Below are 13,807 nucleotides of genomic sequence, written 5' to 3' on the forward strand. Positions count from 1 at the left end.
TAAATAATGTTATTTATAAATTATTCAATGTTACAAACGACATATTATGACAATCACAGTGGGTATCAGGTTTCTGAGATAAAATTTACTATAATAATAATAAATAAATGTAACGTAACCAAAGACTGATAGTGCAATTCTTGGGAAATTATGTAATCGAGCAGCGTGATTGATTTTACTAAAATGACTCGAATGGAGAGCGAGGAACCGAGAGCATCGAGTGGTTTTTGATAGTTAAAACCTAGGGGCGGCGGCAGGTTATATGAAAGTATGATGAAGCAGGCAAGTATGGTGAGGCAGGCTGGTAATCAATTTGCGGCAAAATTTCCACGTTAACATTATATTATATGGGTACGTTATAATGAACAAAGTAAATCCTCTGTGATGCCCTACATTTTTTTTATCGCGTCGCTATAATCTCGTAAGTTGTCGGCTATTAATTGTTAGCCTGCTTCATTCAGTTGTATGAGAAAGCCGATTCCTTGCCCTTCTTTTTATTTAATACCTCTATGGTTAAAACCCTCGTATTTATACAGCTTTGTTATGAGGTTACAACGCATTGTTTGCATCACTCAGTTGACATGGATAATTTCATTTGAATAATCATGCTTGTGAGGTATTATTTTGCAATGACGATGAAATACACGTTTTGTTACGTAAATTATAAATAATATTAATATCACATTAATTGCTAAATTAGTTTTCTTTTGAAAATTAATTGACATACATAAATCGCTTGTTTCTACCAATTTATTATTGTTTTGCAATTTTAACAATATTATGTTGCAAGATACATTGTAGTTATAAAGAAATGATTTTCTGCCAAATTATGTTGGATGATAGCAGTGGCGAAGGCTCCATAGTAGGCGATTATTTAAAGCCTACCTTCTAAGAAAAATAGGTCTTCAAGTAACTAAATTAATTTAAAAAATAAATAAATACACAGAAAAATCCATCCAAGTCAGAATCATCTATCGACAGAATTTAGAAGTTTTATTTTATTTAATAATGTTTATAACGATATACCCATTCTAGCGCCGCCTGGATTCAACTATATATTATGAATTAAGTTGACCCCTTTTCCAGATCTGTTTTGTATGACTTCAGTCTCATGGCGCCAACCACTGTCTGGCTTTTTATTCCGAAATCATAAGTTGTTTAGTTTGCGCTTAGATCGTAAGGGCACAATTATTCAAAATAATTATTAATAAGATAATTTAAAAAATAATTTCTATGGGATTCAATCACATATAAATATTGATTGTTAAAAATATAAAGTAATTTATCTCGCAATTTTTATTTATCAGTTATTTCTACCAAAGTCTGTGTTTTAAATATATAAGTATTTTAAAATGTCTAGTTTTACGGGTTAAATTATAAATTGTTATGGAACATATTATACACAACAACGGATATTTTCAAAGATGATGGGTAATATATTTTGAGCGTAGGTATGTTACGTTTATAAATATTTAGGAAAATACATAATTCAAACTAATTGCTTATTTATAAACTAATTATATCAAACTAATTGAGCTTTTGAAATTTCATCGATTTAGTGTACCTATTCATCAGTAGTAATATTGGGTTATCTTATTATTTCCCGTAAATATATCTGACAAGCGTGATTACTCCACAGCCTACCTCTTTCCAAAAGTCACCCTTCGCCACTGGATGATAGTATGTCTAATATCGACAGACCTATAAATTAATGATTCACGGAAAATTGATCACCGATTATAATTGAGCCCTAACGAACGTTAATATTACAAGGTAGGTACACTAAGTGCACACATCGGTAAATATTTGTTGCCAATTTTTTTTTGTATTGAAATTTTGGTCACTATCATTTCGTAATGCCGTAATTATTATTAATTTGCAATTCCCTATTATTACTAAAAGGAGTTGGACAATCTCTTGTTCTTGGAATTTAGCTATATTTGGGAGAGTAGGAGACTATAATATTATCAAGCATGGGAATCTTTGTTTCAATATAATATTCTGTCCTCGTCATTGAAGCTGTGTGAGACTGGAAACGTGAGGATAATACATATACGAGAAGTTTAGTTTACAAAATTGAGTTGGAAACGGCTGAGGGCTCATGGCTAGTAAGCCAAAGTAAATTACGTATAAATATTATGAACTATGAAAGAGCAACGGATAAAGTCAAACCTGGGTCCACTCGTCCTAAGTACTCAAAAAAATAAACAAGTGAGCATCTAAAGAAATAAAACAAGATTATTAAAACCGAACTACTATATTCTGATATTATAGTATACATAAAAAAAAACCACTGACAAAGAGACTCCGAACAAACGTAGTTGAATAAAAATTATCACGAAGTACGAACGTTAAACATAATAAATGTATCATTACCGGTATTTAACATGGTCAACAAAAATTTAAAAAAAGTCATTTTCTAGGTAAGGGGATGGTCTGTGTTAAGGATTGGGAGGAACTATGGCGGCTTGTTCCGCAGGATCGCCCTTGGCTAACTAATTTTCTATCGTATCACTGCACATATTGTGTATGACTATATGGTCGTAAAACGTCGTGTTTCGTCCTTTAAGGCCGGTCCAGACCGGGCGAGTGATTTAGTAGAGTGGCGAGTAATTTAGTGAATTAGTAACTGAAAAGTGTCCGAACACAGTTCATTAGTGAGTGACGCGTCAAAATGAACAGAGCGTCGAGAGCGACGGATATTTCAAAACGGGCACCATTCGCGCGACACGAGAGTGCTGCCGTATGTCGTAACTTCGAAAATAATTCAAATGACACTATGCAAAAACGGCTTTGTTGAATTAAATCGATTTATGCTCCAAATTCCTATTGATGAATACTAATTTACATAGGATACCTACCTATTATATTTTTGTGGTTGCATAAATTTTTGTATGCTTACCTATGTATTTTTGTAGTTTGTTTAGGTAATAAATAGGTACTTTATACACAATATTAAAACCACACCAGACATCTATCGAACCGCCAAAGAAATGTCTTATACATTCCCAAATGTAGAAATATTTTTTTAACAATCCCATTATCTAATGCATCAGGTGAAAGATCGTTTCTGTTTTAAAGCGTGCAAAAAATTATTTGAGAAGTACTATGGGAGAAAAAGATTTAATTTTGTATAAAGAGCAAGAAATTTTAAACCGAATTGACACTGCCAAAATAATTGACGAATTTGGAAGACAAAAATTTATTTAAAACATGTTTTTTTATTTTATATCTATTACCTTTGTTATATTTTATGTTAATAAATTAATGAGTGTTTCTACGTATAAAACTTTTTTCTAACTTGAATTTGGAGGCCCCAAAATTTTTACCGCTCAGGGCCTCCGCTTGACTTGATCCGCCCCTGATTTTATGCTCCATTACCTTACTTACTATAAAATATAAACATAATGATAAATGAATAATTATAAATTATAATTGTTCTAATGAACACTAGGATAATGTGTACCTACCTACCTACAGTCTATCAATAACAACAAGTTTTCTGTGAAATATTTCCATTATTTATCAAAGTTTTAATCAACAAATTATCCACACTACCTACCGACATGACATAATATCCTAAACGGAATAATAAATGAATATAATAATTATATATAAAAATATAATATATATAATAATTATAAGATAATGTGTACCTCTTTATCTATCCTCAATAACAACAAGCTTTCTGTGAAATATCGCCATTTATCTACGGATCTATCAACACACGTTCGCGACTTTTTGTCGCATTGAAGTATAATAATATTATAAGTTATATTTTTTCGAGTAGTAATCTTTGTTTCGACGCTGTGCCATTCCTATGGCAGTCGACAACTAATGCACTCGCGTGCGCTCGCCTCACTGACCATTTTACTAAACTACTCGACTAAATTTGTCTGTTCAGACACGGTTTTTTACCAAATCACTCGCTACTTTACTAAATCACTGGCAAAGTCCGAACAGGGCATTAGTCGCGAAGCGTGTATGACTCATAACAATTAATCATAAACTTGACGCGCATACATATTCGTTGCATCATAGAACGGGGAAGTATAGCAGTGCTGAACTAAATGGCAGCCTTATCGTACGCGTCTCTAGCAGTGTTTAATAATTCAACATTATTATTTTTTTAATATTAAAGTTTCTTATCTACATATGTATGTATATCAAGTACGTTAATAAGAATTTTCTTCTCAAATTATTGTGTTCTAAATATAAATAATTTTAGTTGTAGCCATGTACTATGTCAACGGTTAAAAAAATAAAAACAAACGATACAAGTTCCAGACCATGTCAAACAGAATGGTTTGATAAATATGGTGTGATTGAAAAGAATAAAACGACTGTGTGTGTAATTTTATTTATAACGAAAAGGTCACTTCACGTACCTACATACAATGTAAAAAGACATTTTGAAAAGTAGCATTCTAATCTCGGCCTTTCAACAGATGAAGAAAGATGAACATATTTTTTACAAAAGAAAAAAGAGAATCATTTGCAAACCAGTGTTTTAAAAACTTTTTTGATTCCAAAAAATAACATCACAGCTGCTAGTTTTCAAGTTGCCCATTTCATTGCTCGCCACAGGAAACCTCTTTCAGAAACGTTAAGCGTTTTTAGTATGTAGTGCTACTTTGTTTGCAGATTTTAAAGAAAAAGACTTGATGGGAGAAACAAATAATTATTATTTTTAGTGTTTTTGTCTGCACACTATGGCAACGTGATGGTATAGTGTGGCTACCATATTATTATTATTGTGTTGTTTTGAAGGCTTTCTTTTAGATATTCATAGCCTGTCGTCTGTCGTGCTCAGAATACCAGTTGAGAAGTATAAAGTCAGAACCATGCGGAAAAGTACGATGCTTACAATTTAAGAATATTACAGTGTTTTAATTAATCGATACATATGTAAAAACAACAACAAAAAATCTTTTTTTAAAGTCAAAAAGGTATGTTATATCATGTGAATTAGTTAAAGGAGTCCATCCTGTTTATTACACACGTATTGTTTTTAATAGTATGTTTATCGATTAAAATTAGTTTATTTATAATTATTCTCTTATTTTACTAAAAAAAAAAAAAAATTCATATAGTATGTAAACTGTATCAATAACACTCAGTGGCAACATAAGGAAACTGGAGGCCCCGAGGCATTGACTGATTTAAAGGCACCTCACGATAAAAACTAAAAAATAATCATACATTTCGAATACCAACGTAAGTACGTAGTAAAATTATAACTAAATATCATTATGTTATAATATGCCTCTTCGATGTTAGCTCCTGGGACTTTGTAATTCTTTGGGTAAAATATGAAATTGTGTACTTTTAAGATTTTGGTATCGGTACCTATCTTAACAATTATACGACTGATTTTAACTGTTAGCTGTTTCGAGGCCGCGTTTAAATTTTATGTCAAATCGATTGCGTCATCTGTCTTTAAAAAAACGCCGCTGAGACCACTAAACAGATTAATAATATATAAATGTGAAAGCCAGTCGCCATGGACTTTACTTATACAACTTTTACAGTAGTTTTGGTTTATTACTAATATGACTAATATTGAATCCGTGCATCGCTTACGTGACGACCTTTAATGCATATTATGATATATATTATTATCACGTGCGCACACAAGGTGGGGGGGGATAATTTCGGGTCCTGACCCTCTCCCTAATAAACGGAAAAATATACAAATTACTTAATGGTAAATGGCATATTAGTTGATCATCTTCTTCATCGGGACCTCATAGCTGAGGATCGTGATCCAGATGATTGGACTGTGAACAGAATTCTCAACGTGTTGGCCACACTCTTCCCTGCATTCTACGACATGCAGGTCATGTGACGACTTAAAAACATTGTGGATAATTTTTCAAAATGAATCCTCCTCCAAATCATTTTACTGTGTGCGCGCCTGATACATATATTATGTATGACGCAAGAAGACTGGCGAGCGACAGGAATTATTGGAGGACCGTGTTGTGTCTATATGCTCTACTTAAGAGATGGACATGGCTGAAGAAGATAATTTATACCTGAGCTACCTTCAAATTATGTCCATTGTACCAGAATGTTACATTCTCAATTTAATATAAATGTTTTAAACAATTTTTAGGGTAAATATGAAGATGCAGAACGCCATCTTCATCGAGCGCGAGAGATCTACGAAGTGAAATTGGGACCAGACGATCCAAAAGTCGCAATGATCAATAGCAAATTGGTCTTAACATACTACAAACAGGTACAAACAAATAGAAATTGATCTTAGATTATCGTAAAATAACATAAAGATATAAAGAAATGTTTTTTGATCTCAATAATCACCCGAATAAGGTCTCAGTATTTGCGGTCATATAATACAGTGCTTCTCAAACTTTTTCATACCACGGCCCCCGAAATCAGAAAAAAAAATCCAAGGCTCCCCTCCCCACCCCAAAAATTATAGTGACCAACAATACTTTATTTACCATTAATAATTATTAAAGGTAGGTACATTTTTATTAAAAGATAGTAAAATATTTCATTTATTTGCTTCTAAAGCAAAAATTAAAAAAAAAAGTAACAAAAATTAACTTCAAATTTATTACAGCTAAAGTCTACAAAAATTATTTAATGAGAGGGGTGCATAGTTGTACATAATAAATCAATATCCGGTACAATGTTTGAAACACTAATACTCAGGGTTTGCTCCAAAGATCCGTTGAAAGACACGACCTGTGTTTATTTTTTATTGCCAGTAATGTTGAAAATGCTGTTTCGCATAGGTATGTTGTCGCAAAAAGAATTAGGATTAACAATGCTGCTTTTGCAATTAATGGATATTCTTGCTCTCGCCTTATCCAAAATTCTGCAGGCTTATTTCATTAAATTCGACTTCAAGGGAATTATCTGATCTAATATCAATCAATTCTTCTTGAGCTGCCCACGTAATATGATCATGTTTTAAGGATTTAGTAAATGGTGGTTTTATCCAATTGTATTTTTGGTCTTCATTTAAGTTTGGGATATATTTGATGAAATACTGAAATATTTCGCGGCTCCCTGGCAGGAGCTCCAGGGCCCCCCAGTTTGAGAAGTACTGATATAAGACATTGTCTTTCCAGTATTGTTGTGATTTCCCCACAAACTTTATATCCACATGTCATGTATGTACGAGAGTTTCACCTAACTGTTCAATAATTTATTGTCGCCGAAGGTAAACCAAAAAAACCATCACATGTATCGCGTTTTCTTTAGAGCTCTACTTGCAATTTATGTGATCCTCGAAGAAAGTCATCTTCCTTACTGGTTATTGTGGTTGTTGGTTTTAGCTAATCTAACGCGTATGCAGGTTAAGTGCCATTAAATGCAGAGTCCTGTATGCAGCACTTGAAATGGACAGGGCGTAGATATCAACGTAGCATAGACCAGTGATTCTCAACTGGGTCCGCGGAATTGTTAACATATTAAATTGATTATAATATTCAATAATTTCGACCAAATATGTATATTTTGCCTATCATATATGTTACCATCGAGTGAAGGTTATATTAACAAATATTTGTTTGTGGGGAATGATTGTTAGTCATCCAACAAAACCATCAGGAGCTTGTACTGGATCAAACACACAATAGTTAAGGTACATTTGCCAAGCCACATGATCGAACCCATGACTTTCAGAGTACACATAAATATGAAATATGTATATAATATACTTTTACTAAAGGTCTTTTTATAAAATGTTGACACCCTGTATGCTTTCACAATCTGGACATTCCATAGATGTTGTTATGTAGGTAGGTACCTACTATAATATAATATATATCGTGATATCAAATATTAGAGCCTATATACAGCGTCATTCCATCTCGACAGTCAGGTAGTCACTGTAAAATTATGTAATTTCAATAACAAAAGAATATATACAATCACATGACCTTTTTGTATATTTTTGCAATAAAAAAATTATTTTGAATCGTTTGAGATGACTCTGAAAACTGACTATGAAAAGATGACTCGTGATGATTTTGGTAAATTATTCGTTGACTCGTGTTCTACCTCCAATCGCTGTTGTAAGAGCGCTTTGCCTACTGAGTTGAAAGTTGATTGAAAATTAAAGTCGTCGGAAGGATGGTTGGATGACAAATTATCATTTTTGCACCACGCCAAAACTTCGGTGACTAAAGCCAAAGCAGCTTACCATCGGGTCTCCTGGCTTACTGGAAGTAATTGGGGTCTTAAGTTCAGATATCTTAAAATAGCTTATGATGCAATCTTTATGAGTATCGCTGGATATGCCGCCAGCACGTGGTATCATAGATGTAAGTTATTGTCCATCCGGAAAACTCTTCTCAGCGGTCAACGCTCAGCATTAATTGCCCTCACTAAGGCTTATAAGACGACTTCTACCGAAGCGTTGCCTGTCCTTGCCGGAGTGCTTCCGTTAGACCTGCACATTCAAGTCCGTGATGCCACGACCGCCTTGCTCGGGGGTTTGGGGGCGAAGGTTGGCGGTAGGTCTTGGATCCGTGAGCCGGTGCGCTCGAAAAGTTATTGTACGCGACCTGGCGTGTGTGGCAGGGGCGATGGACCACTTCTTCCAAGGGCAGACAAACGCATTTGTTTTTTCCTAATATTAAGTGGCGCATGGAGATAACCAGATTGGCTCCAGACCATTGGACTTCTCAGTTCTTAACCGGACACGGTGGTTTTGCCGCCAAGCTCTGTCAGCTTGGCCTAATAGAATCTCCGACTTGCTTATGTGGCGAATTGCAGGATGCCGATCACATCCTCTGGGAGTGTCCCCATGTGTCGGTTGAAAGGGAAGAGCTTCTCAAGTCGGTCCGACCCTCAGTTGGACCGGTCGGCCATTGCGACTTGGTATCTACGAGGGAAAATTTCTCAGCTTTTAAAAAGTTTGCGGCATTATACGGCGAGCGAGAAGGTCATCGAGAATTGACCGTAATACATTATATGGGATTAGGGATCACGCACACTCTAGTGCACGCCAACCAAGGTCTTGGGAAGTTGCTCCTGGGACACTTTCGGCACAAATTTGAACAGCGCCTATCGTTCGTTACGCCACGGTATACGCCTGCATAACGGCTGTGGAGACGTGGCGGGTGGTGGAGGGAAAAGCAAGTCGTCGGAAGTAATTCTGTGAGCAGGTTTGACGCTAAACCATCGCAAGCGCCGCGGTTTCATAATACAAATCCGCGGCATTGCTACATTACATTAAATGTAATTAATACATTACAGGCGCTGGCCGCATCATAAGATTATTATTTTAACTCTTTCATTAATTAAATTCATTCGTTGCGTATACGATTAATTCAATTACCGTGATTAAATCTATTTTTCATAATTATTAATTTCACTTTCAAAATTATTTTTTTCTTTTATTTCTCATCATTAATTTTAACTTATCAAAATTAGTTATATTTTACAACGTTTTTCTTAGCTCGTATTCTTATTTGTCCGGTACAAATATTGCAATCGATTTTTAACTAACTTCCCTACTAGCTAGACATTTGAAACTTTTAGAATATATCAGAACACAATGCCAATGCATTTTTTAATACTTTTAGCCATCTTTAAGTAGAATTGAATTCATTTTCAGTTAATTCTGTTTTGTATGAAAAGTTATTTCGACACCATTCTTGGTTGCTAGAAGGGTCTGGGGTCCTAGCAACTAAATTATTAATATATACGTGCGTTACTATGAAAATCAATATGAAATGTCAAAATGACATTTCAGTATTATTTCTATCAAGTACAATTTTTTTTGATAGTTTAAGCTAGTCAAATCAAGTTTATATGATTCAACAGAAAATTTAAAAACGTTGTATATAAAAAGTTCTTTTTATCTTGTAATTATTTCATAATAAGTAATTAATTTCACCTTCAAAATAAATTCTATTCAGTACTCTACAACCGACCAGCACCCTTTAATTATCTATCTTTTCTTCTCGTCTCTAGGGTCGTGGTCGTCTTCGCCTTCCGCTGTTCACTTAATATCATTTCTACGTCATATTTCTCAGTTGTAAATTTTAATTTCCACTCATTCATCCGCATATTTTTATTAAAACGCAACATTCATAAGTCTTTCGGGGGTAGCTCTGTGACTATGACACGCCCCTAGTTGAGCGAACAGAAAAAACAGTCCGTGAGGAATGATTTTCTATTAAACACGAATCTAACTTAAAACTCTTCGGCCACCTCGACTCTAAAGGGGCCTCCACGCTCATGACAAATCGTCGCGGTATCAATATATTATATATATGTCTAAAACAAATATTAAGCTTTTTGCAAGTCGTGGTGCAAAAGCTGTTTTGGTCAAATTTGAAAACAGGTCTGTCGTGTAGGTATTGTATATACATGTAGAAGAGTACTACGCACCTATAAGGTTTTAAAGAAATATTTTTTTACTACCGAGTAACTACCTTTCACATTGTATGGAAAATACACGTTTTTGAAGAGAGGGGAAAATACGAACCCAATCAGCTTAAAGAAAATTGCCGCTGATACCACTTAAATAATAATAAATACGCATGCTGCTACGTGACAAACTTTAATGCATTTTATGATACATATCAAATGCGCAAACAAAGTGGGGGATTTTGGGTCCGGACCCCCCCCCCCTCCCAAAAACGGAAAAAATACAAATTACTTCATGGTAAATGGCAAATTAGTTATTCTTCTTCTTCGCCAGGAGACGAGGACCTCATGACCTCAACATGTCCTCCTTTCAAACAACCTTCACGGGGTTGGCCACATTCCTCTCGGCAATTTACGACACGCAAGGCCTATGACAATTCCAAGACTTTAAGGATATTTTTCAAAATGAACCCCCTCCCTTCCAAACCATTTTTCTACGTGCGCGCCTGATACATATGTATGACGCAAGAAGACTAGCGAGCGACAGGGATTCTTTGAGGTGCCGTGTGGTATCCATAACATGCTCCAGCTAAGGGGCGGACATGCCCGAAAAAGATGTATCTGAGGTGTTTTCAAATTATGTTAATTGTGTCCGAATGTTACATTCGCAAGTTTTGTGAATTATTCATAGAATAATAAAAAAATGTTTGTTATTCTATTTTTGCCATGATATAATATGTATCTTATGATGGTTTAATATGCACTACTGTCTCAAAGTCCATTCTTTCTCATTTAATGTACCTGCTAAAATGCTACAATACAATGAATTTTTTTTAATAACTTTCAGGGTAAATATGAAGAGGTAGAACGACACATTCAACGAGCGGTAAAGAACTACAAAGTGAAATTTGGACCAGACAATCCAAAAGTCGCCAAGACCCTGGACTATTTGGCCAATTCTTCCTGCAACCAGGTACTAACAAAATGTACATTGATCTTCAATTGTCAGAAAACAAAATAAAGATAGAAATCGTTTTTAATTTAAATTGCTCGAATTAAAACAAACCTAGTGGCATTTACTGATTATTTATCATCAGCCCTAGATAGAAGCGGTCAGGTTTACTGTTTTAACAATGATTTCTCGAAAGCACTTTGACAGCGTCAATGACGATATTCTGGTGGAAAACTTCAACTATTTGGATTATCGGATCGATTTCTTCAGTTATTCGGAAGTCATTTTAGAATTCATCAACAATTAATACGTATCGTACGACCTCTATCAGTCACAGACATTTGAAAAATTTTCTGGCATGCTTCAGGGCTCAAACTTGGGCCACTGCTGTTTACGGTTTTTTATAAATGAATAATTGTAATTAAAAATGTTAAAATGGTAAATAATAGTTTTTGTTGTTCGCTAACGACTTGAAACTCTTCTTGGAAGTTGTCACCTTGGAGGATTGTCCTCAACTCCAACTTGATATAAATAATATTATATTAGATCGAAGCAGGCGTAACAAACTGGACTTCAATATTGATAAACGCCATATTTTATCGTTTACTAAAGACTCACGACTCTAGAGTATTGTTTCTCCAGTATTCGGTGTATGGCAGAGTTATCTCGAGAATATCATCTGTAAGGGACCTTGGCATAGAGTTTGACAGTAAACTGACGTTTAGTGGTCGAAAAGGGGCTACAAATTTTGAGCTTTGTCTTGCGTACTTTCTGGGTCTTTTCAGATATTACGGTACTGAAAATTCTCTATAACTCCTTAGTTAGGAGCAGACTTGAGAGTGGGTCTATTGTATGGGTCCCGCATCGGTTGAAGTACGGCCTTATGGTGGAGAGGGTCCAGAAGAAATTTTTGAGACTCCTTTACTTTCGGCTGTATGGATATTATCCGTGGCTCTATCCGACGGACTTTCTCTTAGGTATGCCACATACTGTAGCTTTAAGGTTAGAAGGGATCTTTATTAATTAGCTATATATTTTTTCCGACTATCTCTGATAATTATCTTAGAAATCTGGGACATCCGTTGTTTGTTCCCCAAGGTGCAGAACTAACCTACCATTAGTAACGCCAATTGGGAGGGCAATAACTGTGTTTAATCAAATTGCTTCGGATATTGATATATTCCACTAACGCAGTGGTCGGCAAACCGCGGCTCTTTGGCCCTTTAAGTGCAGCTCTGCCACAAATGACCACGTACAGGCTAAAACAGTGAAAGATAAAACAGTCAAAATGTCTTCGAATATAACCAACCAGCAAGTCAAAAATCTTAAATTGAATTCAGCTTTACGAATAGCAGTTAACGAGTCTTGTGACATAAATGATACAGCACAAGTTTCACTTTTTGTACGATTTATTTTATCTAAAGGTCCTAAAGAAGAACTTTTAGGATCATTGCCACTCAAAGGTCAAACACGAGGAGAGGATATTGCAAATGCTGTAATTAAGTGCATGGAAAAACATCGTATTCCACTCGATAAAATGTGTCAATTTCAACAGACGGGCCGATAAGTGTGACCTGCGTAAGAAGAGTATTTGTTGCTATTTTTAATCACTAGATACTTGCTTACCATTGCATCATTCGTCAAGAAGCGCTTTCTGCGCAGACATTTCCAGAAGAAATTTGCAAAGTTATGGAATTGGTGATTAAGATTATCAACTACATTCTAAAGCTATTAAAATCGACGATTTAAAGACTTTTTAGGTGAAATGGAAAGTGAGTACGTAGATCTTCTGCTGCATAACAATGTACCGATGGTTATCAAGAGGAAACGTTTTAAACGTTTCGCTTCCTGATTAACAGAAATTAAAGCATTGAGAAATTAAAGCCTCGAGAAGGGTGTTCACTATCCAGAAATAATAGACGATCGGCTGATCCAAAAAAAATATTTCTTAGTACACGTTACGTCTCATCTAAATCAGCTTAATCGTAAATTGCAGGGGAAAGGAAACACAATGTTTTCGATGTTAGAAGAAGTTATTTCATTCGAAAACAAATTATCCCATTTTGCTCTAGTTTTCAAAAGAGAATCTTTGATTCACTTTCTAAGCCTGCTGAAACATCACCAAGAAAATAATTCTGATATTGACATTTGCTATTTCAAAACAACAGTTTTAAATATGAGGGAAGCCTTTCTCAACAGGTTTCAGGAATTCAGAAACAGCAAAGGGACGTTAGTCTTTGTTAAAAAAAAAAACCTCTTAGTGTTACGGTAACATAATTAATTTTTTCTCCCTTTAATGTTGACATTGGCAACTTTGAAATGCAATTGCTGGATTTAAAAAATAAAAAAATATGGAGCTCTAAATTTGAACGCCTCTGTGCTGATATGGACATATTGGAGAAAAAGAAATGTGAACATGCACAGCACAAGTCGTCTGCTTTGAAAGATCTGGAGAAGGAAGACATGATGATTTTTAACACCTGGAATAGTATCCCT

At 34.9% G+C, this 13,807-nt stretch overlaps 1 protein-coding gene across 1 annotated transcript in view; it reads left to right on the plus strand.

Moving 5' to 3' along the window:
• The window catches only part of LOC147070954 (uncharacterized), an 80,573-nt gene extending 67,139 nt beyond the window's left edge, over window positions 1-13,434 (plus strand). Inside the window, exons 22-23 of the mRNA XM_085949269.1 lie at window positions 6,119-6,244; window positions 11,207-13,434. Of these exons, the coding sequence (XP_085805395.1) occupies window positions 6,119-6,244; window positions 11,207-11,380 (300 nt within the window). The 3' untranslated portion in view covers window positions 11,381-13,434. The remainder of the gene's footprint in view (window positions 1-6,118; window positions 6,245-11,206) is intronic.
• Window positions 13,435-13,807: the final 373 nt, after the last annotated feature.

The sequence above is a fragment of the Rhyacophila brunnea genome, unplaced genomic scaffold, assembly GCF_057557595.1.
Source record: "Rhyacophila brunnea isolate RB1 unplaced genomic scaffold, BYU_Rbru_1.0 scaffold_21, whole genome shotgun sequence".
Classification (NCBI taxonomy): domain Eukaryota; kingdom Metazoa; phylum Arthropoda; class Insecta; order Trichoptera; family Rhyacophilidae; genus Rhyacophila; species Rhyacophila brunnea.